The sequence below is a fragment of the Dromaius novaehollandiae genome, chromosome 1 (genome assembly GCF_036370855.1).
Source record: "Dromaius novaehollandiae isolate bDroNov1 chromosome 1, bDroNov1.hap1, whole genome shotgun sequence".
In the NCBI taxonomy this organism is placed as follows: Eukaryota; Metazoa; Chordata; class Aves; order Casuariiformes; family Dromaiidae; genus Dromaius; species Dromaius novaehollandiae.
The window spans coordinates 195,157,816-195,181,469 of NC_088098.1; the positions used below are offsets into that span (position 1 = coordinate 195,157,816).

The 23,654-nt window shown below is 49.9% G+C and overlaps 1 protein-coding gene across 1 annotated transcript; it reads right to left on the bottom strand.

Moving 5' to 3' along the window:
* Positions 1–13,804: 13,804 nt before the first annotated feature.
* On the bottom strand, positions 13,805–23,653 carry ALOX5AP (arachidonate 5-lipoxygenase activating protein). The gene is made up of 5 exons (XM_026108813.2): positions 23,537–23,653; positions 17,662–17,761; positions 16,362–16,432; positions 15,111–15,192; positions 13,805–14,685 (listed from the first exon to the last, which is right to left on the bottom strand). The coding sequence occupies exons 1-5, from the start codon at positions 23,604–23,606 to the stop codon at positions 14,523–14,525; spliced, it is 486 nt and encodes a 161-aa protein (XP_025964598.1). The 5' UTR covers positions 23,607–23,653; the 3' UTR covers positions 13,805–14,522.
* Position 23,654: the final 1 nt, after the last annotated feature.

Sequence of the window (23,654 nt, forward strand, 5' to 3'; positions counted from 1 at the left end):
GTACATATAGAGGGAAATGACCCACAAAGGCACATTATTTATTTATTTATTAGAGGTTTTGCTAATGGCATAAAGAATAGTTTGACTTTTTTATGATGTCAACATCCTTTTAGGAGGAAAGATGAGTGTAAGGAAAGTAACTGCAGAGTCTCAGTGCTCTTTGACTAATAATGTCCCAGGGCCCAGCTTTGTTAATATTTTTGTAGTAGCAGAACATCCAACACTGTGGCTGCAGAGAAGTGTAGCCACTTGCACCCATCTGCGAGGCAGAGGACAGGTTCAGCTGTTAAGGGTAGAGGTTCTCCTGGGTGTTCCACAAGGTAATGGCAAAAATAAAACACAACATGCCAAGGAAAAAAGAAAAAAGTCCTAGGGCCATGAGAGTTTTTGGTGGTTACTGAAGACTTTTCTGGTAAATGGCATGACTAACATCCTTCCTGAAACTGGCCTGGCCTCCTTCCAGCAGCTGGCCACCTACCACTTACTGCTTGACAGCACTACCGTGGCTGTCAGAGAACAGACTGCTCAGGACTGCCCTTTGGTGAAAGCCAAAGGAAAATAAACCTTCTGTGGGCCAGCAAAAGCAAAAGGTTAAACTAGAATTTTGCAGACTCCTCAGACTTCACTTGGTCTAATCCCCAAGATGGAAAGCAACCAAAACTTGCACAAGAAGCAGTTGGCCTGTACCTCTGTAAAGGTATCCATGAGAATCTACTCTGAGTAGGTGTCTCAAATGTCTGAAGATAAAACATAATGTGCAAGTAGCAGCTGTAGCGGTGCTGGGAAGGGTGGGGGGGCTCGAGGCTAAGGCCAGCTCTCCAGCCCTGCAGCTTCTCTGCTTTTGGTGGAATTCCACCAAGAATTGCATCTCCTGGGTTTGTATAAGAAATGGCCACTGTTGCAAGGCACAGACCCAATACGGAAAAGAAAATTGTAGCTAAGAGGAAATAGTAATTGCTTCTTACAGATTGTTTTCATTTGACTCAACCCATTAGAGTTTGCTTTTTTTTTTTAATTGCATATGCAAAATTTGACCATCCTTAGAGTAAAAATAGAAAAAGCTGTGCTTATGCTGTTTTGCTGTTGATACCAACTGTAGGTGTTGTGCCAGAAATTTTCAGGTGGGCAAAAAGCAATTACTGTCACTAAGAATACTTCTTGCACATAAACTGTCACCCTCACCTAGAATCAGAGCTGAGACACAGGACAACAGGCCTGAAGCCAGTGTCCTTACTTATTATTGTGTCCCAACACAGCTATGAAATCGAGTTGACTGGCACACAAGATGAGCCCAGTTTTCGCTACTGAAGTCAGGTGGAGTCAGGTCCATGTCAGCTAAATCCCCTCTTTGCAGCGAGACTGAGGCATGAGCAATGGACGTGAGTCTTTACTGCCCCACTTGCTGCAGCTCCATTGGCTTTAGCTCACAGCAGCATCCAGCTGGCCTAAAATGCAAAGGGAACCAGGGCAAAGAAAACGCAAGCTCTCGGTCACAGCATCTGTAGGTCTCCTGAGTTTACATTTCTATTTATGTAACTATCAGTCTACTCCCAAGCAGCTTTGGCCTTTCTCCCTCCCCTCGGCACATCCCCCAGGGAGACACTAATTCCTGTGGTTTACAAACCCCATTGCCTACATTAGAACAGAGATTTCATCTGACTCAAGAGACAGGTGAAGATGTGGAGAGAGGACAAAGCTGCCCGAGGGACTGACACAGTGTGGATTTAAAATGGGGCCAGATATCGCTGCGGTAGTGACAACGGGGCAGTGGAGCCCCTCGGGCACAAGGCAGAGCACGTGCTGCACCAGGCAGCAGTGACGGGGGCAGAGCAGCAGCCCCATCGGCCCCCCACATCCTCATGTCTCCAGCCACTGAAAGGTGGGGCAGCCATCTCTTCCCAGGGCTGAGGGAAAAGCCCTTCTTGAGGAGGAGTTCTTGTACAGCTGGGCAAATGTGGAAGGCCCCATTTACTGTCCTCTCCCTTAATAAGTCTAACCTGGTTTATATTCTCTCCTGTCTTTGCCTTTAAGCACTTGTGCAACTACATTCAGCCACATCAGGAATGAAATCGGAGTAATGCACATTTCTGAGAGGGAAATATGTTGCTAATGCTGCTCTGTTTTCTTTATTCTTCACTTTCATAGATGCTCAATAGACACCTGGTAACACTGGATCCCGTGAGAGCTGAGCAGTATCTTTCTCTGCCTCCTTAATCTTCCTTTCCTTAGAAGGACTTGCTTTCCAGAGGCCTTTCTCTTGGTGGCATTAGCCACCAATTCCTTTGCAGAGTTAGTGTTTGCTCTAGGGAGTCACTGCTGCTCCCTCCCAGTGGGTCAGTGTGGCTGGCCACGGTGAGCTCAGCATTTGCTCAGAGATCGGGGCAGTGCAGAGTGGATCCGTCCTTTTGTGAGGAGTTTCTGCATCATGCTGACCTGTTTGTCTGTAACACTGCGTGCAGGCATGCCTGTGCGTGTGTAGGTACCACATATCCCTATGTGTATAGCTCTATACCTATATACATAGAACACATATTTCTGACAAAAGACAGGCTTGATAATTGCATAAATAAAACAACACAGATAATGGAAATAAAATCAATGTACCCAGGCAGGAAATAAGCGAGTCACCAATATGAAATGCACATTATAGTACTGACAGGTGTTTTAATACAGCTTGTGAATAAGGCATTTATTTATAATGCAGTAGTAAGAAAAAAGCTAGCACAAAACCTCAGCATCTAATTATTTATCCAGCTATGCAATTATTAGTCATAAATCTCTAAAATGGCTGAGAAAGTGTTTGGGGAAATGCCAAGTCTGGCACTGCATGAAAAGCTATTGCTAGAGATTGTGTTATTCCTACCAGTATATTATGACCACAGACACTGGAGAATTTCCGTTTTCTAGGAGCACTGCCTTTTTACAGCAAGAAATGTGCTTTCAGTGATAGCTCTGATATCATGTTACCAGCTCCTGGTGCGCAGGAGAGGTGGAATGGAGATAGTTGGGTCCTTCTGGATTAAATGTCTATTATATGGTTGCTAGGGACAACAGGGGACAGGGTTTAGTGACCCAGGTGGTCCCTTCATATTCTGTACTCATATCCTCTACAATTTAAATGGTTTTTTGGGGATCTGCCTGATCAAATATGAACAGCACTAAATCCTGAGACCTCCTAGAAGAGCGTTGGCCTAAGTGATATAATATGCGCTGGGGCAGAGAAGCAGTGCGCGAGTTAGCCAGTCGCTGCTCGGCGTATCCCAGCCCCAGGGCTGAAGCATTTGAGACCCCAGGCGATCATGGAAGAACACAGCTCCTGGGGCTGCGAGCAGAGCCCTTGTCCCCTCCCAGCCACCACGCGGAGGAGCCCTTTGCTAGAAGCTGGCACTGACCGTGTTTTGGTGCACTTTGCCATTTCCCTCAGAGGCAGCAACATTTACTTCATCAATACACCTAATCCCGGAAGGGCTCCTGGACCCAGAATCTTTCTGCTACTACATGTTTGCCAATGGTAAAGCAATAAACTCCTCAATGTAATCAGTAGGGTTGCCTGACATAGCTAGCAAGGTACCAGTGCAAGGACTTTGGACATAAGCCACAAGCTGCCATGACCATGTGCATGTCATAATTTTAGTTTTAACCATATTGATGGGGAATATAAAGAATAAGTTCTGTACCCTTGTATAGTTTCCACAGGGCTTTACGCTCACTATACACTTATGGTAGGGGTATCTTAAAATTTCTACTGCTGTTTGTAATAAAAGCCCAAGAATTTGGACAAGTAATGAGCTTTAGAGCTCTTGTTAGTGTAAAGCATGTTACAATAGTTAAGCATAGGAAAAAGCCAATTAGTACATGCCTTCCGAGTTAGAAAACTCCGGAGAGCAGAGAGCAATAAATAACACTGCTGTATTAGGAACCAAGCTTTTATTAGATCTTGTCTAATTGACACTTTCCAAGGACCACTGCACACTGGTTTGAGCTAGGTTTCTGAGGCTGTCCACATATTGATGCTTCCTGGGGTGCCTAGCCTTTCTAGACTTGTTGCACATCCACTATAAAACTAAGAACTACAACACAGACTTTGCTGAAAGAATGACTGCTGCAACACCCTCTGTGTTTTCTCAGCCCAGAAGGCAGGCAGGGAGGAAGGAAGGAAGGCAGTAAGGAACCTGCCAAGTGTTGCCCTGAGCCACACTTTCACAGGCACTAGCATTGTATTTGAGCTGGCTCTTTTGGAAACATATATCTGATTTAGATATGCTATGAGATGCATTTGGTAGCATTTTTGCTGAAGGAGGCCGAGCAGAGCATGCAGTGAGTCCAACAGTGCATGCTTCAGGTGTGCCGCATGGCATCATTGGGTGCATGTGTCCTGTGCCTCTGCTTGGCTCCCCCTCGGGCTGTTCCTGTGACACTCGTATGGAAAAAAACCAGGCTGGTGTAGCAAATCAATCTCAGCATACCCTGTCTTCTGGAAAGGAGGGCACCAGGCTGCCTGCCCCTCACCACTTGCTGAGATCTTTTCAAGCTGCAGAAGGCCTGGCAGTGTGGATATGTGCATGCCACCAGGCTTACAAGTGGCAGTTTGGACACAGCTTGGCTTCCTACTCACCCTAGACCCCCTATAACAAGATAGGCCCTGGACAGAGCTGGTGCCACTGGCTGCATTGTTACATTTCTCTCTGATAACAGAGTTTCAGAGGGGCAGCTCCATTTCCCGTGGGATGTAAGTCCAGGCAGAGGCTGCTGGGTGCTGGCAGTGTCACACAGCCAGTTTAGAAGCCATGCAGCAGCAGCAGGACCTCAGGACAGCAGTGATGTTCGTAAGGACCTGTGTAAGATCGCCTTTCTGTGGCATGGAGAAAGGGGGCATGAAAGAGCCGCCGAGCGATGAGAGGCAGGTCACTGGGAAGCTGGCAGCCTCTGCCCGCTGCAGCAGGGTGCCTCAGGAACTAGCAAGTGGCATCCCAAAGGTTTGCGCAAGGAGCAGCTCAGCTCTGTGGTGGGGCGTGTGGCACATTGGCGGGATGCTGCAGGGCAAGGGGGTGGTGTGCAGTGGCCCTGGGGGTGCTGAGGAGGACAGGAGCTCTGTCTCAGCCAGTGGTGCCCAGCTTTGCTCCACGCTGGCCTTGGCTTGCACTTTCTGTCCCGTAGTTGTGCATGTCCTCCCAGCTGAGCCCCCTTCCCCGTGATCGCTCCTCCTCAGCTCCCACGTGCTCCTACGTGTGTGCAGCAACCTCTGAGCACGTTGTGTCCTTGGCTGCCTGGCGTCACTTGGGGCTGTTTGACTTGCTGAACACAGCTGTGGAGGTGGTAACTGTTCTCTCTCAGGCTAAATAAAGTGCCTTTCCTCCACATGCGTTATTTGGGTGTTCACATCCTCTGATCTCCCCTGCCTGGCCCAGGGCAGGCAACAGCGGATTCCCTGATGCCGGCTGGGGCATGAGAAAAGTTTGACAGGGAGGGCTGGCCAAGCCTGCGCGTCCCAGGGACGCAGGCCCTGATGTGGGAAGGATGGGAAAAGCTGCCTGCAAACTAGGGCAGGCAACTTCAAATCACTGGCGCGCTGGCCTAAAACCAGCCCTGCGGCTGTCCTCTCTGACCGTTTATAGGCACCTGCATGTCGCTCAGCAGGGCACTGGCCTGCGTCACCGCAGGCTGGAGGATGCAGCTCTTACCAAGCTGAGAGGTGACTGTTCAAACGCTCCATGGTGCTGTTGCTGCCCTTGGGCCTGGGGTATGCTGAGCTTCCAGACAACAACCACACTGTGTCCTGGGCCAGCAGAGAGGCCTGCTCCCCTGGGAAATGTTAGGAGGACTCTACATCATTATCACAAGCCCTGGACCAGGTTCATGCCATCCAGGGTCCCTAGCTAAGGCTTGTGTGTGACGGGTGGTTATCTGCTGGTGGAGGGAGAGAATAAGTCCTTCCCAACGACTGTCTTGTGGGACTGTTGTCTAATCTTCCATTCATTTACAGTGCTGAATTTTTCATGCTGTACTAATAAAACCCACTTGTACCATTCCATCGTCACTCGCTGAATCATTTGAGAAAAGAAGATATTTGGCAGCATGTATCTTAATTGATTTCCACCATGTATCAGTCCTCTGTTCCCCTCTCCTTCGTGAATACCCATGGTGTGCTTCGTGGAATTACCTAGGAGCAGAAATTTATAAAAACGCAAGATCAACCATACTGAGTCAGACCAAAAATCCTTGTGGAAATGATCCTGCCCCTGACAATGCCATTACTTGGCTGTATTAGAAAGCAGCTCTTGGGCCTGCCAGGAAGACCCCGCTCATTTCAAGTCCCACACCATAGCTACCTGAACATCATCCGTGGCTACAACAAGCCGAACAGAACTGACAGGCGCAGGCAGAGGCTGCAGAGGAAAGGCTCCACGCTCTACTTCCCACTCCTGCCATTTATCTTGCAACAGCTCTGGCGTTTGTCAGACTTTTTCTGCAAACTACCGTAATCCACAGAAATGGCAGTCTTCTGCCATTTGAGTGAGTGGAATGTCTCAGAGAAAGGTCTGTTGGGTGCCATAGATGAAGGAAAGGTGAGGATGAGACTGCAGGACCAGGAACAGGAAAACAAGAGAGGAGGGGGGTTAGAAAAAGGATAGGGCCTTATAAGCTGTCTTCTTCCAGTGCCTGCAAGCTATCAAATGAGCTCGGTGGTCTGTGAAACTGCAGTTTTGCCACGTGATGTGTAGCCTCATGTCTTGACCTTCAGTCATTAGTCATTATTTGCATTATGGTTGTATGGGGAAGTCCTGGTCAGATCCATTCACATCCACACTGCAGTGCAAAAGGTTAATCAGAGCCAGGCCAGATACGTTATGCAGCTGCTACCACTGCTGGTGGGTGAGGACTACCCACAGTTATGGGGATGAGCATCTCCAGCGTCCCACAGCATGCAAACACAGAGCACTCTGTGCCCTGTGATAAATGTTAGGAATTTTGCCCTGGTGCGTTTGTGCTGTTTCAAATTAGGATGTTGAATACAATGCTGGCTGGCAGCTTGTTAGACCACACATCTTGTCGGGAAAACCAGAAACCGCTGCGTGGGCTGTGCAGAGTGCCAAGCAAATGGAAGCAAGCAATGATCCAACCCCCTGGAGAAGTCCACCAAGGAGCATGAAGTGGTACAGGACACTCAAGACCTCAGAGGCCAGCGTGGTCGATCGGAAGGATGCTTGTTAGCGTAACAGTGGAGCTAGGTGCCATGGTGGTATAAATGGGTTGTGCCACAGTGGCGCAAATGTGGTAGCCCTTGTGCTCCGGATGAGCGGCAGCAGGGAAAGGCCAGGTCCACGGAGGTGTGTGCAGCCCTGCAGGGAGCTGGGAGCTCCAGTGGGTTGGGGACTTGGTTGACACCTCGTGGAAAAGACAGGCAAGCAGAAGAGTTCAGTGGACAAGCATGAAACATCTTGACTTTATATAGGGTGTTTCACCAGGTTCAGGAGGCCTTTCTCGTAAAAAGGAGGTGTACCATGAAACTTCTAAAGCCAGTCGTCTGCAGAAGTCTGGGGACATATGAAGTTACCCCCTGTGTCTGGGGGGATCGGTAACCTCCACCTAAGGCATAGCAGGAGGGTCCAAGTTATAACCCAGAAGAGCAGCAGGCTTCTTTATAGGGGGGTTCTGTAAACTACTGGTGTGGAGAGTGGAGCAACTGGCAGAGCGGGAGGGGGATCAGTACCCCTCTGGAGGGACTGGGCTGTGAAATGGTATTACAGTTACACCATTTATTCACCTTCCTGCTTTTCATTTCTCCCTTTTAATAAAATACTGTTTTTAAGCCAAGTGACTTCTGTCTGAATGGGGATAGTTTAGTTTAATTTTGCCAGGGAGCTGGAGCTGATGTTTTATTATGAATCTCTTTAAATTTGAACCTAGACTTTACTGCTGCCAGCTAAGCCCTGGCAGAAGAGTTACATCCTGCTACTTCAGTCGAAAAAAGAATCACGCATGTAAGCCCCTGTTTGAGAAACAGAAGCACTTTTCTGAAATACTGCAACCCAGGAGCCATTAAACTGGCAGTGGGTGGGATGAGCAATGACTTGCAGGGTCTTTGGTCCCCCAAACACGCCTGGACAGAGTATCCTATTGCTATTTTATGTTCGTTAACTGTGTCACTAGCGTGCCACTTGTAGTTCCCATGCTGTCACAGATCTGGCATTTTCTGCGACAGGGATTGCAGGCTTGGCAGCAGGGTACAAGCATATTTCCTGTGATGCACAGTGTGCGTGTCAATCCCCGGTCTACACGAGGGGAGAAAAGTGGGTTTTTTTGGCTTGGTGACTCTGTGATAACCAAGTGCAAATTAGGTAAAGGAAACCTCGCCCACATAGGAGGGCCTCAGCATGGAAACATCAGCATGGCATTTACACTGAGCGCAGGGAAAGCCCCAGGGGCTCCCCCGCATTTGTGCTGGGGTCACCACCTGCGCGGGCAGCGCGGCCCCCTGGTCGTGCCACTCCAGCTGGCTGCGTGGCCACATGGCAGAGAGGATCAGGGAGCCAACCTGGGTTAAAAATAACTCAATAAAGGGGAGAAAAAAAAATGGGTGTTTTTTCAGCCAGACGGGTTCCCTGAACTGGCTCCCCAGGTATCTTCACCCCCTGACCTAGCAGAGGGATGTGGAAGGGGAACAAGCATTGGTGGGGGGGATGGCAAATGGGGTGGGCATGGAAAGCGACCTTTGCGAAGCATCATGGGAGCAGGAAAACTGAGGGAGGACACATGGGATTTGGGGAATGAGGTCAGAGCAGGGATGAGCGGCGGAGCTGTGCTATGAAAACTGTCTTCAGCTCCTCAGCGCCGGTGTCTGCTGAAGGCTTAGGGAGTGAGGTCCACTCCAAGAAACCACAGCGTTGTGAAACACCCCCCAGACTGGGCTCTAACTTAAACTCTGATAAATGACAGCCTGTAGCCTGTTTTCTTTTATGGCCAAGCTCTCTAGCCTGAGAGAAGGAAGCAAATCTGGCCACCAGCGAGGGTGCTGGCCCTATGGAGGTGGGAGTGCGCATGGTCGCAGGAGCCCCGCGGGCCGGGGTCTTGCAGCTGCTGGTGGGGTTTTGCAGTAGCTCTTGCTCGTCTGCGGAGGGCGGAGGAAAGGTCTTTTGGAAAGAAATTCCTTTGCAGCAGCACAAATGACTGGAGAAGCATGAAGCAGTTGGTAAAGAGACACTGTGCTGTTTTGCTTAACGCCAAAGCATCGAGGGTGTCCCTGCTGGGTCAGACCGTCCCTCTCTGAAGTACCGAACCAGTGCCAAAATCTCAGTAAACATTGTCTGGGGATGAAGGCTGTGGTGGCACTCTCTTGGGAAAACACAGAAACAATAAATCAACCATTTGCTTGCACAAACAGTGGCAAATAGCAACACAGCAGGCAGCAGGCCTTTTCCTAAGTCTCCAGAAGCATCATGTGGTCTTGTGAGAGGTCACAGTCTATAAACAGTCCTGGCCATTCCCACATGGCAGAAAAGACACTGCTGTGACTGCTTTTTTATATAAATTGCAATACCATTGCACCTTTCTTTTTAAATGAACGCCCCCCCCCAAGGTCTCTACAACCCAGATCCCAGCTGGCCGACCGACGCCTGGTCTTCTTGCCCTGGCGACATGGAGGAAGTGCCCAGGGCAGCCAGCAGGAAGCCCTGGGAGTGCATTTGTCTATGCAAATCATCTTGTAGAGGGGGACGATCCTTGCCAGCTCACTGTGGAGACCGTTAGCCCTTTGGGGCAGCAGTCTCACTTTCGCCAGGTTTCGTGTCTCTGCATGCCCTGGCTGGAAGCTGCGAGATGCTCTCGCAAGGTGAACAGCAAGATGGATGGAGCTGGGCCAATGCCTTCGTGAGACTGCTCGTGCCACTCGCAGTGGCCGTCTGCATGCCCGGAGCAGAGCCTGGGCACAGCCAGGAGCTGGGCACTCTCTAAAGGCCATGTTTTCCTGAGGTTCACAGCAGTGCTGCTAAAAGCAGCACTCTCTCCATCGCAGCCACACACATCCGCGTGGAAGCAGTGCAGACACTGCTGCTCACTCATAATCCCTAGAGGCACCGAACCACCTTGACAGCAGTCACAGCTGCGGTGTCCTTCACCCTCCCCAATGGTGCTGGGGGGCAATAGTCTGCACTACCCAAAGGGACGGCGAAACGCATGTGCTTCGCCGGGTGTCCCCAGAGGGACATGACAATCTCTGCAATCCTCTCCCTCGCCAGCTCAGTGTGTCCCCTGCAAGGGCATTTTGCAGGCTCTGCCAGTGCGGTTGCAGCACACCGATGTGCTTTTCCATGGGCATGTTCATTCTGCTCCCTTCAGCTGGAACATGAGACTAATTTAAAGTCACCCAGGGAATGGTTTTGCCGTTATTCTCATTCTGGACTGCCCTTTCATTTATCAGGGGTGGACTATTTTGAAGTATGCTCTGCAGGGCCTCATCCTGCTCCCACTGCAGGCAGCAGAAGATGCACCACTGACTTGGGTAGGGGCCAAGCCAGGCCAGTGCTAAATGCTTTGCAGCATCCCACCCCAACAGGGCTTTGGGTTGCTTTTTGAAAGGTTTCTGTGAATGTTAAACCAGCTGCTCTGCTCGAAAAAAGTAATTTCAGATCAGGTAAAAGTTAAACAAGCTATCCTGAGCCAGCGTTTGCTCCATGCCAGCAGAACTGCTCTCCCCATCCTTGGAGACTTGTTTGGAAACTTGACTTGGCAGAGACATGGCACAGGCTGAACGGATACTGCAACGTCTGATTTTGAGAGTTCTGGGAAACTAGGAATCTGGCAAATACTGTAGGAAACTCAAGCGTGGCGCACACAGATTTCTCATACCCCTTGGATGTTACCTGTTTGGTCAGGCTGTGCTACAGTCTCTTTGTGATGGGTGGAGTGGGGTCCTGCTTCAGGACTAGGGCTCCTGCATGGCAGAATAATAAAAATAGCAACAATAGTAACAACACACCTGTTTAGATATGTGAATGCAGTTTTATCACTCTCAGGCTTAAAGACACGAGGGAACAGCTCATCCAACAGCCAGAAGCACTTGAGTGTCAATAGGACCGAGTTTCCACTAGAGGGTTGTAGTGCTGTACTGAAGCAGATGCAGTTAACGTAGCAGGAATATTGCATGTACTCCAGGCCTTTGTTAGGAGATCAAAAGCATCCTGGGATAGCCCAGCTTCCAGCAGCCTCTGCAATCTCTGATGTATGCAGCCTGCAAGCTCTGAGAGGGCTGATGGCTGAGCAGCCTTCCTCCCTGCCTTTCTTGAAAATCCTCTAGCCACCTTTAGGTGACTCAGCAGCTACTATATATACATACAGTAAGAAAACGCAGTGTGTCTGTACATATGCACACATACACAATATGTTTATTTGTGTTATCTTGGATTTAGATGCACGAATAGCCTTCTGAGGTGAAGATCTCTGGGAGCCCGTGAACATGCAGGTGGATGCCAGCCACTGAGCCCACATAGCATAAAGGAAAAAGAGACCCTGGGTTCCCTGTTCTGCAGCTGTCTGCAAAAGGTACAAGTAGCAGCATGCTTGTGTAACCTGTCGGTGAAGGCTGTGCCAGCATCCAGAGCGCACCTCCCAGGCGTCCGCGTTACAAGCCCGCCGCCCAGCCTGGCAGACCTCAGCCTGACTCCAAGGGCTGCCAGAGTGGCAGAGCTCCTTTGCAGGGACTAAAGCCAGGTGCAAACGCAAGCCTCGCTGTGCTGAGCCAGCAGAGCTCCCTTGGCAGCACGGCAGAGAGCTGGCACGCTGCGGGACGCTTTGCAAGGGTGCAAGAAGGCTGCCTGGCTTTTAGGACAGTTTCTCTGCCGAGTGTGCCCATATGTCTTTTACAGTAGTGTGTGTGTTTTTGCATGTGGATCTACGTTTGTGTCTTTCTGAGTACCCGATGTGCAAAGTGCTAGACATTGTACGGCCCAGTTTTGCTGAAAACAAAAACTGTTGTTCTCTAACACAGTGGGGAAAGCCCAAATAACACTGGAATTCCCTTCTTTTCTTAGAAATAATGAAAAGGCAAATGCGGCCACAGGCCTTGTCTGTAACATAGGAAACACACTGTGACATTCACAGGAGAATTTACATAGTGACCGATTTACCTACCACCTGTTTATCTGTTTGATATTATAGTCATTTTCATTTATAGACATGAAAAACAGATTTTGCCTACATTTTCATTTCTTTCATTATCAGAAAGGCTTTGAGGAAGTAAGTTACAGCAAAAGATGGGCCTGACTTTGTTCCCTATGAAGATATTTAGGCCTGAACTGATCTCACCTAAATGCAGCTGTGTAAAACTAGCCATCTAGTCAATGGAGAGGCCTGAGCATGCTGGGATGAATTATCTGACCCATAATAGATATTTGAATTCTTTGCCCTGTGTAGTCAGTGAAGAACATCAGGAGCTTCATGGATGCTACCAGTAGATGTCAAAAAGAGGACAGGCAAGCTTCAAGTTTCATGACACAGAGGACACGAAGAGCTAAGAGAGCCTGGCACAGCTGTTGGGACCTGCTGGACAACCCCCATAGGATTGGGACAGCGACTTCCAACAAGTGATGGCCTCCAGAAACAGGTCTGAGAGCTCAGGGAGACCAGACTGGCTGGAGAACAGGGACTGTGGCCTTTGTGGGGCCCCACCAGTGTCCTCCGAAACCAGCCACTCCTCTGTACTGGCCAACTGTGGTGCAGCATGAGCCTTTGCTGGTACCAGCAGTGTGACAGAGATGAAACACTCTCATCTCTCAGCAACTCGGCCCCCAAAGCTGGGTTCAGGCTCTCCCTTCCTGCCTCGGGCCCTGCTGCGGTAACCCGGCGCGAAACAGCGGGGTAGAGCGGAAAAGGGGCATCGCCTTCCCCCTCTGCCCCAGCTGCTCGAGGGGTGCAGGTCACCACCAAGGACGCTGAGGCTGCGGATGTGCTAAGGAGAGAGAAGCGGGGAGAAGGGTGCAGTTTGAAGCAGGTTTCTGAAATGTATCAGGATGGTTTGAAAAGAAGGGGAGAAAAGGCATATAAGCACTGCACCAGGATATAGCGTGTTTCTGCAACTGTATGTTAGAAGGGTAAAATATGTTTTTTTTATTACCTCTTCTCACTAGTCAGAGCATTTAGTTGCTAATCATCCTGCAATAAGCATGTTTATAACTAATCTTGCATGTCTGACATTCCTGTACAAGATAAGAGGAAAAAAAATGCATGTGTTATTTTGGCACTGCAAGTGCAGAGATAACACAGGCTGATGTCAAAGAGAGCAGCACTCACAAGCACCTCTGCCGCGCGCCCCATAAACCTTGGTACAAAGGCAGGCTGCTTTCTTGGATCCTTTTTGGAAACAGCTCTGCAGACTCCCTCCTCACGTAGCAAGCAGACTCCATCCCTCCCAAAGGAGTCATAAAATACAGCTTTATCCATCCTGCATGTGGTAATCAGACAGGCTTAAGAGCTTAAGCATTCATATGGTAGCAATGTTTAAAAAGATTGTGCCTGTCTGTTTCCCTGCCTCGGTTTGCCTCTACAATCAAACTCTTCCTTGATACTGACTTGTCGGGGCACATTGTAAGTGATGGAGGCAGAGAATTAAACTTGCTAATAGAGAAGGAGACATTAAGTGTGCATCCTTTGGAGGCTGTGCTCATGGCACACGCAGAGCACACGCAGAGCCCAGCGGTGCTCCCCGTGCAGCGAACCGGCCCTTTGCTGCTCTGTTCACTGGCACGTTTGTGCCGGGGAGGATCGGGATTGAGCACTACGCGAAGAACACGGGCGAAAACAGATTTCATCCTTTTAGACTGCTTTATTAAACAAAACATAACCAACCGCATCATGAATACACCAGATCCTCATTTACATGAGACTGCTTTCCACACCTCTGGAAGCACAAAAACGCTGAAGGGTAGATGAGACCAGTGTTAGGAGAATTATGCACAAGAATATTTATCAAGGAAGACCAGACAGCGGCCAATCTGCCATCCTGTGGCACTGGTGGGAGCGCAGTCACCAGCAAGCGCAAGGGACGTGGTAGGTGAAGAGGCCAGACTGCACGTTTGTGTGGGCATTGCGTGCAGGGTGATGGTGAAAGCCTGTGTGGTGTGTGAGGATAGCTGCGGGAGGCAGCTGTAGCTGCACGTCTGTCAGGACGGTTGCATGCGAGCAAGGCTGTGAGGCTCCTGGTTTTCATGACAAGGGCTAAGTACAGCAGAGTTATGCTGAAAGCATAAAATACTCCTCACAGTCGTGAAATCAGCTCTAAAAGTGCAATTTACAGAAAGAATCTAAAGAATTAACTGGAAGTTGTTACCATTCCTTGGGCATGCTGAGTGTTCACAATAAATCTTTTTCTTGAAGGAAAAAGCAAGGTTAAATCAAACTACAAAGCCCACTGAGCATTAGATTTACAGCAATCTAAAAGGGTTATAGGTTCATTTCTTAAACAGTTGAATTATGGCTGCTTCTGGGCATCAATGTATTAAACATGCTGACCCCCTCAGTGCAATGAAAAGTTACGGAATGAGCAGCAATGGAGAGATTGCACTGGTTATCGTTTTTATGTGCATTTCAAAGTCACTTCCAAAAAAGAAGACGAGATAGTAGTTGAGTATTCCAGCCACAGACATGAGGAACAGGAACAAAAGGATGCGCTTTCCAAATAAGTGACCAGGAGTGCTGAGGAGACAGAAAGGGAGAAAAGCAATTCATTAACATACATAAGCTCACTTGAGAAGTCCTCAGACTTCAGAGCTTGTTGTCGAGACCAATTGAGAGATCTCAGGTGGTGAGATAGGGCCCATTTCAAGCTTCAAGCCCTTAAATGCCAGTGGGAAGTCTCAGCATCAGCGTGGGTCTGGATTTGGCCCCCTGTGCTCAGCACAGTGGCTCTTCAGGGAGACCCATACGTCTTCTCAGCCATCAAAGATGGTGGGACAATTGTGTTCCACATGTGCAAAATTAGCTTTATTAATGGGAAAGGAAGCTCTTGTGCAAACAGAAGCACAAACACACAGATGTGCATTTACACATGCTGTGAGCAGGGAAGGCGACAGGACAGGGCTTCGCTGGGGGTTTTGTAAAGAGGGTCTGCAAAGTCTCACCTCTGAGGCCTTTCACCGAGATAGCCCACAAAGTACTTCTGCCTCACAAACAGGTACATCAGTCCCGCAAAGGCGGCAGGCGCTGAGCAAAGGGTAAAACAACGTGTTACAAAGGCCAGCCTAGGTCTCGCTGTACATGCTGTCCCCGTCTGCTGCCGCAGCTGGGCAGGGATGTGGGGAAACCACTGCCCTGAGCTATGATATGAGCAGTGGAACCAGGACAGAAAACTTGGTATGGAAAACAGAAGACTTTCCCCCCCCCCACTCCACTTTTTTGGAAACCTTTGTGGGTCTAATTCTGCCCCCAGGTCTGCCCGCTGCAGTGCGCACACTTGCCCCAGCTGGAAACCTGCTGCAGGTCATGCCATGCCTGAGAAGAAGCGTGTCAGCTTAGACACTGGTTTCACCAGAAATAAAAGGTAGCCAATAAATGCACTTTTCCAGGAGCAGGTGAAGGACTATACTATGGCTCAGTATACATTTCCGAGCACATAGGAGCACACTCCTTTCCCCCCTAATTCTAGCTTTCCCCACACATGCAGGCAAAAGCCCCTCTTCTCCCAGTCAAGAAACTCCACTCTTCCAGAAAAAATACTCAAAGAGCCCAGGAAAGTAGTTATGTGTGCACCTGACCTTAAATCCGGGAATTAAATGCATTAAATGGGAGCATACTTAGGTATGCAGGAAAATACCTTGCGAGTGGTGCTTGTCTCAGGGCAGGAGGTGGCAATGCCGCTTTCACCTGCCTGCCCCCATCCTGGGCACCTTCCCCCTGGCTCCCACCACCCGGCTTAGCCACCTCATCACAGCCCCCTCCCGGGCTGTCCTTAGGGCTAGGAAGGGCTGCAAATGAGCCCATTTCCAGTCCAGAGGGGGAATAACACAGCATGCCCAGCACCCAGGCTCCTAGGCTGTCTTTTCCCCCTCCCAAAACCAGAGGATCTTGTCTGTACTGTACTGGGGATAGTCCCTGGCCCCTGGATCACACCCCTGAAACAAGCTGGTTTTCTCTGCTCACCCCATGAGCTCGGGGACATGGGTTCCCAGGCTTCGGGAGAGTCTGGTCCCTGTTTAATTTTGGCTGGTCCCTGCTGGCACCGTGATGTGCAGGGAGGCGAGCGGAGCTGATGCCCGAGCACGGCCAGCGGCCGGTCTGCTCTGCTCCGCAGCCTGGCAGTGTGACCTGCCGAGCCGCCATCCCTGGCCGAACCGCGGGAGGTTGAAGAGGGAAAAAAATAACCCATGTGTTACCTTGGCTACAAAGCAGCCCAGCACACCAAAGCACAGCGAGAAATGTAGGGTACGTGTGTCCGCAGTTTTGGCTAGAAAGGAATTTATACAGGAGAAATAAGAACACAGGGAAAACAGAAACGAGTTGCTGCGTTTCATGGGTGTGAATCTGGGCTTTCCCAGATGCTCTGCTGCAGCTGTGTAGTTTTTTACTCCGTAGTAAGGCAAGGTCGCTGTCACCGCGCAGTACGTATCCCAAATCGCCTGACACGTGTGCCGGGGAGAGAGCAATTACCGGCGGGAGAGCGGCTCACCACGGCCGGTCTGCATGGCCGTGCCCCAGCGCTGCTGCCGCCTCGCCTGCGGGTCCCCTTCCCGGTTGCCTCCCCGGGATGAGAGGTGCCTTTGTGTTTCCCTCCGCTAACCTGTTCAGCTGTGGCACCTACAGAATAGATACTGTGTGGCTCGGAAAATTCTTACGATCAGGTCATATTAATCAGGTTATTGGCACAGAAAACTGTGTGAAACCAGCCAAAGGAAAAATGCACAGCGAGCAGGAGTGGCTGACAAAGTTTACATATCTCTGTGCACGAACAGGAATTATTTCCAGCTCCTCCCTTCAGATGGAAATGCTTTTCCAGAGGGAAGTCTTTTCTTGGCGGCGGCTACATCCCTGTGAAGGGCAGTACTTTGCTTTTGTAGACTGTTTCAAGCACATTGTCAGTACTTCACGGGTAATAAAAAATATTTTATATTCTTTTCTCTTCTGGATTGGAATTAATTTTCCCCTCTACTTTCTCTTAAGGGATGTCAAAGAGAAGACCTAAAGAAAGTAGTGAAGAAGCAGAGAGCCAAGTGTTGAGGGGACTCTGACTGGGGACTAAGAGCAGGCGTTTATGATGAGCGCTGCCACCAACCTGTTATTAAGCAAGTCGGCATCTCTCTGCCGTGCCTTTCTACTTTCCCTTCTGAGCTGCAGCATCTTTGGGACACAGACTGCACTCATATCATCCTTCCAGTGTTAGGTACTACTGGGTGAACTGGTTCCCAAAGGAAGGGACATAATACTTAGACACAAGGCTGCGAGCTCAGTGTAAACAGAGCAACGCACACGGAGCCTGGCACAGAGCTTGGCCACCCAGCAAGGGTCCCTGAGAGCCCCTTGTCCAAACACTGCCGCAGCGCAGGCAGCAGTGGGGCTGCAGAGCACAGCCCCGCTCGCAGGGTGCTTGGAGCCCACCCTCGGGCCCCAGAAGGGTTGGACCGAGCCGTAGCAACGTCCGAGCTGCCCTCCGCCGGCTGCGCGGGGCTCGCTACTCACTTGGCAGTGTAGACGCGGTCGAAGGCGGAGGATCCCGGCCGCTGGAACCCTTTGCCGTTGCAGTGCTTGCTTTCATGCTCCACTTTGCTAGCAAAAAAAGCTGTGTGAAAAAGAAGCAGGGTTTGATGGGAGATGTAAGTGGGGGATATTCCAGGGGCTCGGCTTTGCGGGCCGGACTCTGGGCTTGTGGGCATCCAGGCGTGCCTCTGGAAGGATGTGGCCAGCATGCTTGCTCTGTCCTGTGCCATCGCCAAACCCCTCGTGCCTGGGTGCAGAGTGGTGTGGCCTCACACCCCGCGGCCCCGGTAGCAGGTCCTGCCCCTGAGCCCTGGTTAATCCCTGCAGCGCGGCCCCGTCACAGAAGTAGGACCCAGCCTCAGCCTTCTGTACCCCCGGAGAAATAAGCTTTCTAGTCAGGGTTGCCAAAACCGAGTCTCATTGTCCAATAAAGCAGGGAGACAAGGGAACTGCTTCTCTTTTGGTGATACCTATTTGACAAAATGGGGACATCCTGCAGGGCTGGTTCATTTTCCCGACCGGCCCGTTGCAAACCCAGTTCTGGCGTGGTGCTGGCTTGCAGCCCCCCTGGCTGTGGGCGCCCCCGCCGCAGCCCCTCTGCCCCACACTGGCGCAAGGACCAGCCCCATGGGAACACCACCGCTTAGGGGCACTCTGCGGGGAGGGCTTGGGGGCTGAGCTGCACCGCCTGCATGGCCTTTGGGACGTCCAGGGCACCTTTTCAGACGTGCTGCTCCTGAGCCAAGGATCACAAGGCTCCTAGGGCCATGGCTCTGCAACAGCTGTCGTGCCGCTGTTTTACTCCTTTCACAGAGAATTAAAGAAAAAGGGTTTTTATTCCAAATCAGAATCTGAGCTGGAGAAATCCCCTGTCCAAAGCAATACATTTCTCTTCTCAGCTTGAGTTGGTTGTTAAAGCTGCTAGGTGAGTCAGTGGAAACTGTAAATAAGCAACAATGATTGTGAGAAATTATTCTGAGGTCCTAGCATAAAGACACCTATCTTCTTTGCTGATCTTTATGTGTCCATATTGCGGTTTCCCCATTTAAGCAATAGTCTTGTGTCAGGATGTTTACTGCTGCAAAAATGCATCACTGTGAGATAATGTATCATGAGCATATGACAAACACATTTTATCTAATGGCACTAAAACAGACCATCAATCGTATGTCTAAATACATCAGACAGACCTCTGACAGGCTACAAATTACCAGGTGTGTATTATCATATATCCAGTCTCAGTGTACCCAAACTGCTCTACAATTTAGAATATTAGCGAAAGATAAATATAAAAGATAAAACATCAGGAAAAACATTATTGTAACAATATAAGTAGGTAGAACTTGATAAATTGTAGGATTTCATCCCCAGAATCTGAACAGTTACTTCTCTTTTTCTTTCGCAGAAGCTGCATGTCTTTTGTACTTAAATTGCCTTCATGAAAAGCTACTGAGCTTTTTGCTTTCCAATAATGAGCAATTCCCTGGGCACGTCCAGCTGTTCTGCAGCCTTTCTTCCAAAAAACCCCAATATTTTTAAGCCAGTGCCTCCACCGGGCTGCAAGCCCTCTGGGTGCTCACCGGTGCAGTGCATTAGCCAGCGTGCGGGAGGACTGGAGACAAGGGCTGGGAGCCTGGAGCACTCACCATCTGGTGGCACAGCCGTGGCGGGATCCAGACAAAGGCGTCCGGGTGTCACTGCAGCCTCTGACACAGGGGTTATTAACTAGCCTGCGTCGTTTAAGAGGACCTCATCAAAGCGGACTAGACTGGCTGGCATTTTCTTGATGGGAAACAGCCTCTCCTTCCTGATGGCCTTGGATTACACGGGCCCACTGGGGTACGTAGCATACCTCCTCCCCTCCTTGGAGCTCCTTCGTGAAATCACTAGAACATGCCACAGCTTCACAGAAAGCCAAGAGTGACCTATATATATATGTATATCTCCCTCTCAGCTGCTGCCAGCACCACTGCTTCTCAAATGCTGGCAGGCCACTGCAGACAGGCGCAGCGACGCGGAGCGGCTGCCGGGCTGAGTCCAGACGCCTCGACATGCCGGGGTTACAGAGTGCAGTGACCTGGAGGGGCCAGCTGGGGACCACACCACCCTTGGGGTCCTCCGACTAGAGCCAGGTGACAGCAGAGCACCGCTTCTCACAAATACCTCCTTTTCCCTACGGCTTGCTATAAATGCCATCCTTTCCCCCAGGACGGGGATCTGGCTATGGAAATCCAGGCATTGTCCTGGAAGCTCTCACTGTCTCTGACGTGGCATATGAAATCGCTGCAGCGACTCTGGCTGGAGCATGGGGCTCAGGCTCTCCGGAGCACCCTGGCCTGTACTTAAGATGCTCTACTGACTGCCAACTTAATGCCTGTGTCCTTGCTCAAAGGATCATGTGTTAGGTCAAAGGACAGAAGAAGGTGCACCATGTGCACCTTTTTCACAGAGGAGAAACAGGTTTTATCTCACCTCATTTTAGCCATTTGAGAATGCTTGATAGATGTTCTCCTTCTGTAATCAGTGGATTACTGTCCACCTTCTTTGGAATTTGAGTCTTTCTGAGGGTTTTTCAAAGCCATCTTCTGAACTAGAAAGTCACTTTTAATACTACAACATGACCAAAGAATTCAGAAGTTAAAGCATGCTGCTTCCTCTTAAAAAACACCTTTCTATGGATTCAGTGGATTAGAGAGGGAAACAGAGGAAAGGCAACTCCAGAGGGCAATCCGTGCCTCAGAGAGCTGCCATCATGGGAGAAATCACCCCAAGGCAGCGCCCACCTTTCTCCATTGACTTCACAAACAGGTTAGACAACGAAAAAAGAGGTGTCCACCTTTTAGCTAGCAACAGTGCCTGGAACAACCACCTCTGACCCACTGGAGCAGCTGTATTTCTTTGGGACCATGTGAAACTCCAAGGTGGCAATACATGGGAGGAGATCGCATCCGACTACACTTCTGGAGAGCCCAGCTTCTCGCTGTCATTAGGAGGAGTGGAACCTCTCACTTTGAGTGAGCTCTTTTTCTTGGAAGTGGCACTCATCTTGTGCTGCTCCTTGGCTCTGTCCATCTCACATGCTCTGCAGGATCCCCAGATCTCCCTGGAAGGCACCATGGCGGTAGAGCTGCCTGGCCTAGCTCAGGCTGAAGCTCTTCAGAGGACTGGACCAGAGCTGGTGGCTCGGATCCACTGGTGGGCCAGATCACAGGTTTTCTCTCACAGCACAAAGGCACTGGGCTTGGGTCAGACTGACATGGCTGGGGAGGACGGGAGGCTCTACAGAGCGAGGCTGTTAGCAACACCGCAATTATATTTCCTGCTCTTTTACTCTAAACCTCTAGGCCAGAGGGTAGTTTCACAACACAGCATGAGCAGAGCAGAGAGGTGCAAGTGTGAGAGAGGGGCGCAGCTGGGGGCGACCTCTCCTGTCTGGGGGATTTAATTAGGCTCAGCTGCAGCAGGCACCGATGCCCCAATGCCCCAGGACTGCCTCACTGCTCTGAGCAGGAGCTGCTGCAGTCCCACCGTCTCCTCCAGCCTGGCTGCACTCCTGTCCCCTCCCTGATGCCAGCATGCGGGTGCATGCAGCACGTGGGCTGGGTAGATGGTCCAGCTGAAAATACAACACTTTTGTTGTTAGGCCTATTTTCAGTGGGATCATTCTCATGAACCGGCTCATGACCTGGCTATGTGAGAGAGAGGGAGGAACCTGTCTCTGGGATCAAGGGTGGAGAAAAGGCCACAGCAGCTTGGACTCAGGTCAATTAAGGTACAAAGGAACTAAATCCAAGTCTGTTTTTTTCACAGGTCCATGCGAGCAGAAGTCGTGTGCTGATGCTTAACCCCCAGAGACCTGGCAAACGCACAAATCGCCCCTTCCTTCCATTGACTTGCTTTGCTTCCTCCTTCCTGATCTGCTCAGCATTTGCCCCCAGCTTGCCCGGCAAAGCTTTCTAATTACAACATCTTGCTGGCGCAAGAACAAGACTTAGAGCGACATGTGTGGCTAAGCAGTGTCTGACAGCTCGCTGCGTTCCGCAGAACAGTCAGATCCTCAGCAGCAACCAGGCACCAGAAAACGGATGTTGGACTGGGGCAGAACTGCAGCCGGCCTCCACCCCCAGGGCCAACAGTATTCATCAGAAGTATTTTATAGCCCTGCACCAGATGCAGAAGAACATTCAGGCCTGAATTTACATTGTACTGGCTTCATGTACTTAAAGATAGCTAAGCAGATGCCTAAGTGCTTTGCTGAACCAAAGCCATAGCAAGAGTTTTGTACACCTGATATCCCCTGACAATCTGCTCTCCTGCCGTAATTACTGCACTCATTGCAGGACTAGCAGTCAGGCCCTTCTAGACAGAAAACTTGGGAGGAGGAAATCAAATGGTGCAAGCTCAGGAAACATCCTTCAGGGCCCTGTGCCTCTTCCGATCGGCACCAGGAGCCCTCTGCCACGCACAGCTCTGCCAGCTCACGGCAGCTGGGTCATACTCTTACAGGCAGATTTCCATGAAACGAAAGCGTGTCACAGGCTGCAATGTGAGTGCTCAAGTTTCAGAGTGAGAGGACAAATTTGTATATAAAGTCAGACATCTGGTTAAATAACAAGAAAGAGAAATTCGGCACTTTTTTTTTAATTGCAGCATGTGCTCCGATTACAGCGAGCCATATCCTAGCACTGGTGGTGTCACACACTGTGCCTTTGCCACAAAATGGGACTGGGTCAAACAACACTGCTTTTAGTGCCTACGTCAAAACTACTCCCATCCTCACCTCTTTTTTCACTCTGTGGCAGCTACGCTTGTGCTGTGATCCCTGGCACTTCTCCTCTCTGCGACAGTCCACGAACAGCCTATTACCAAGAACCGAGGTGCAGTTTTTTGCTTTTTCCAATGTGGTTTGCACTCAGCGGGAATCTTTGCATTTGCCTCCCGAAGCTGTTACTGAAGATTTCAAGCATTTGTGCCAGATCCCCATCACATAATTCTCCTTGAACTCAAGGCAATCTCAGTGCAGCTGCAGGAAAACTCACTCACTCATCTCTATTCCGGGCAGAATTTTCTGCTCAAGTATTAAATATTAATACTGATTTGATTAAGTATTTTTAAGAGATGAGGATGAAGTTAAAAAAAGGTTTTCAGAAGAGAAAAGTTTATAGTTTTCCTAAAAAAAAAAAAAAAAAAAAAAAAAAAAAAAAAAAAGACCCTAAAAGGACTCTAAAGCATAATACTGAGGCTTTAGAGGTCTGAATAAGATAAGGGACAAAAAAAGGGAATTTCTAGAATTTCTCCATTGCAGAAAATGTGCATCATTCTCTGGACAGCACTTAGTAAAAACTAATCCAACCGCAGGACTCACGGATGCAGAAAAGTAGGAGAACTGGATACTGGCAAATGATCAGACTTCTTGCAGGGAGTCAGCTTCAGTGGCCTCACCCAGCTCTGTGCAACCTCGCCCAGCAAACACCTGATCCGGCCCCACGCCGCGGTAGCCCAGCTCCCCCAGCCCTTGCGCTCGCAGCACAGCTCTGCCTGGAGAGCAGCCCCGGCTGCCCGCGTCAGGGTCTTCAGACAGCAGAAGATGTCCCCGTCACTGAAGCTCGAGACAGACCCTCGCAGGCAACCACAACATATTATCCCTTACATTAGCTGGCGTATGTATAACAAACTCACTCTAGGATATCACAGAATAGGACAGTGTGACTGCTAAGATACTGAAGCAATGTCATGCAAAATGGTATGCACACATACAACAAGAGATTGCATGTCCAAAGATCAGATCAGCATACACCATACCCAGTTTTCCCCCATTCCCTTTTAGCCCTTAAATAAATGCTTATTTTTGGCTTACCGTTTTGGACAACACTTATCAAGGTGACTATGGCGAGCAGGACAATACTTCCAAGAATTTCATGGTCCATTTTGCCAGCAGGCTCGCCTGTGCACTCGGCAGCAGCTCAGCCCTGCAA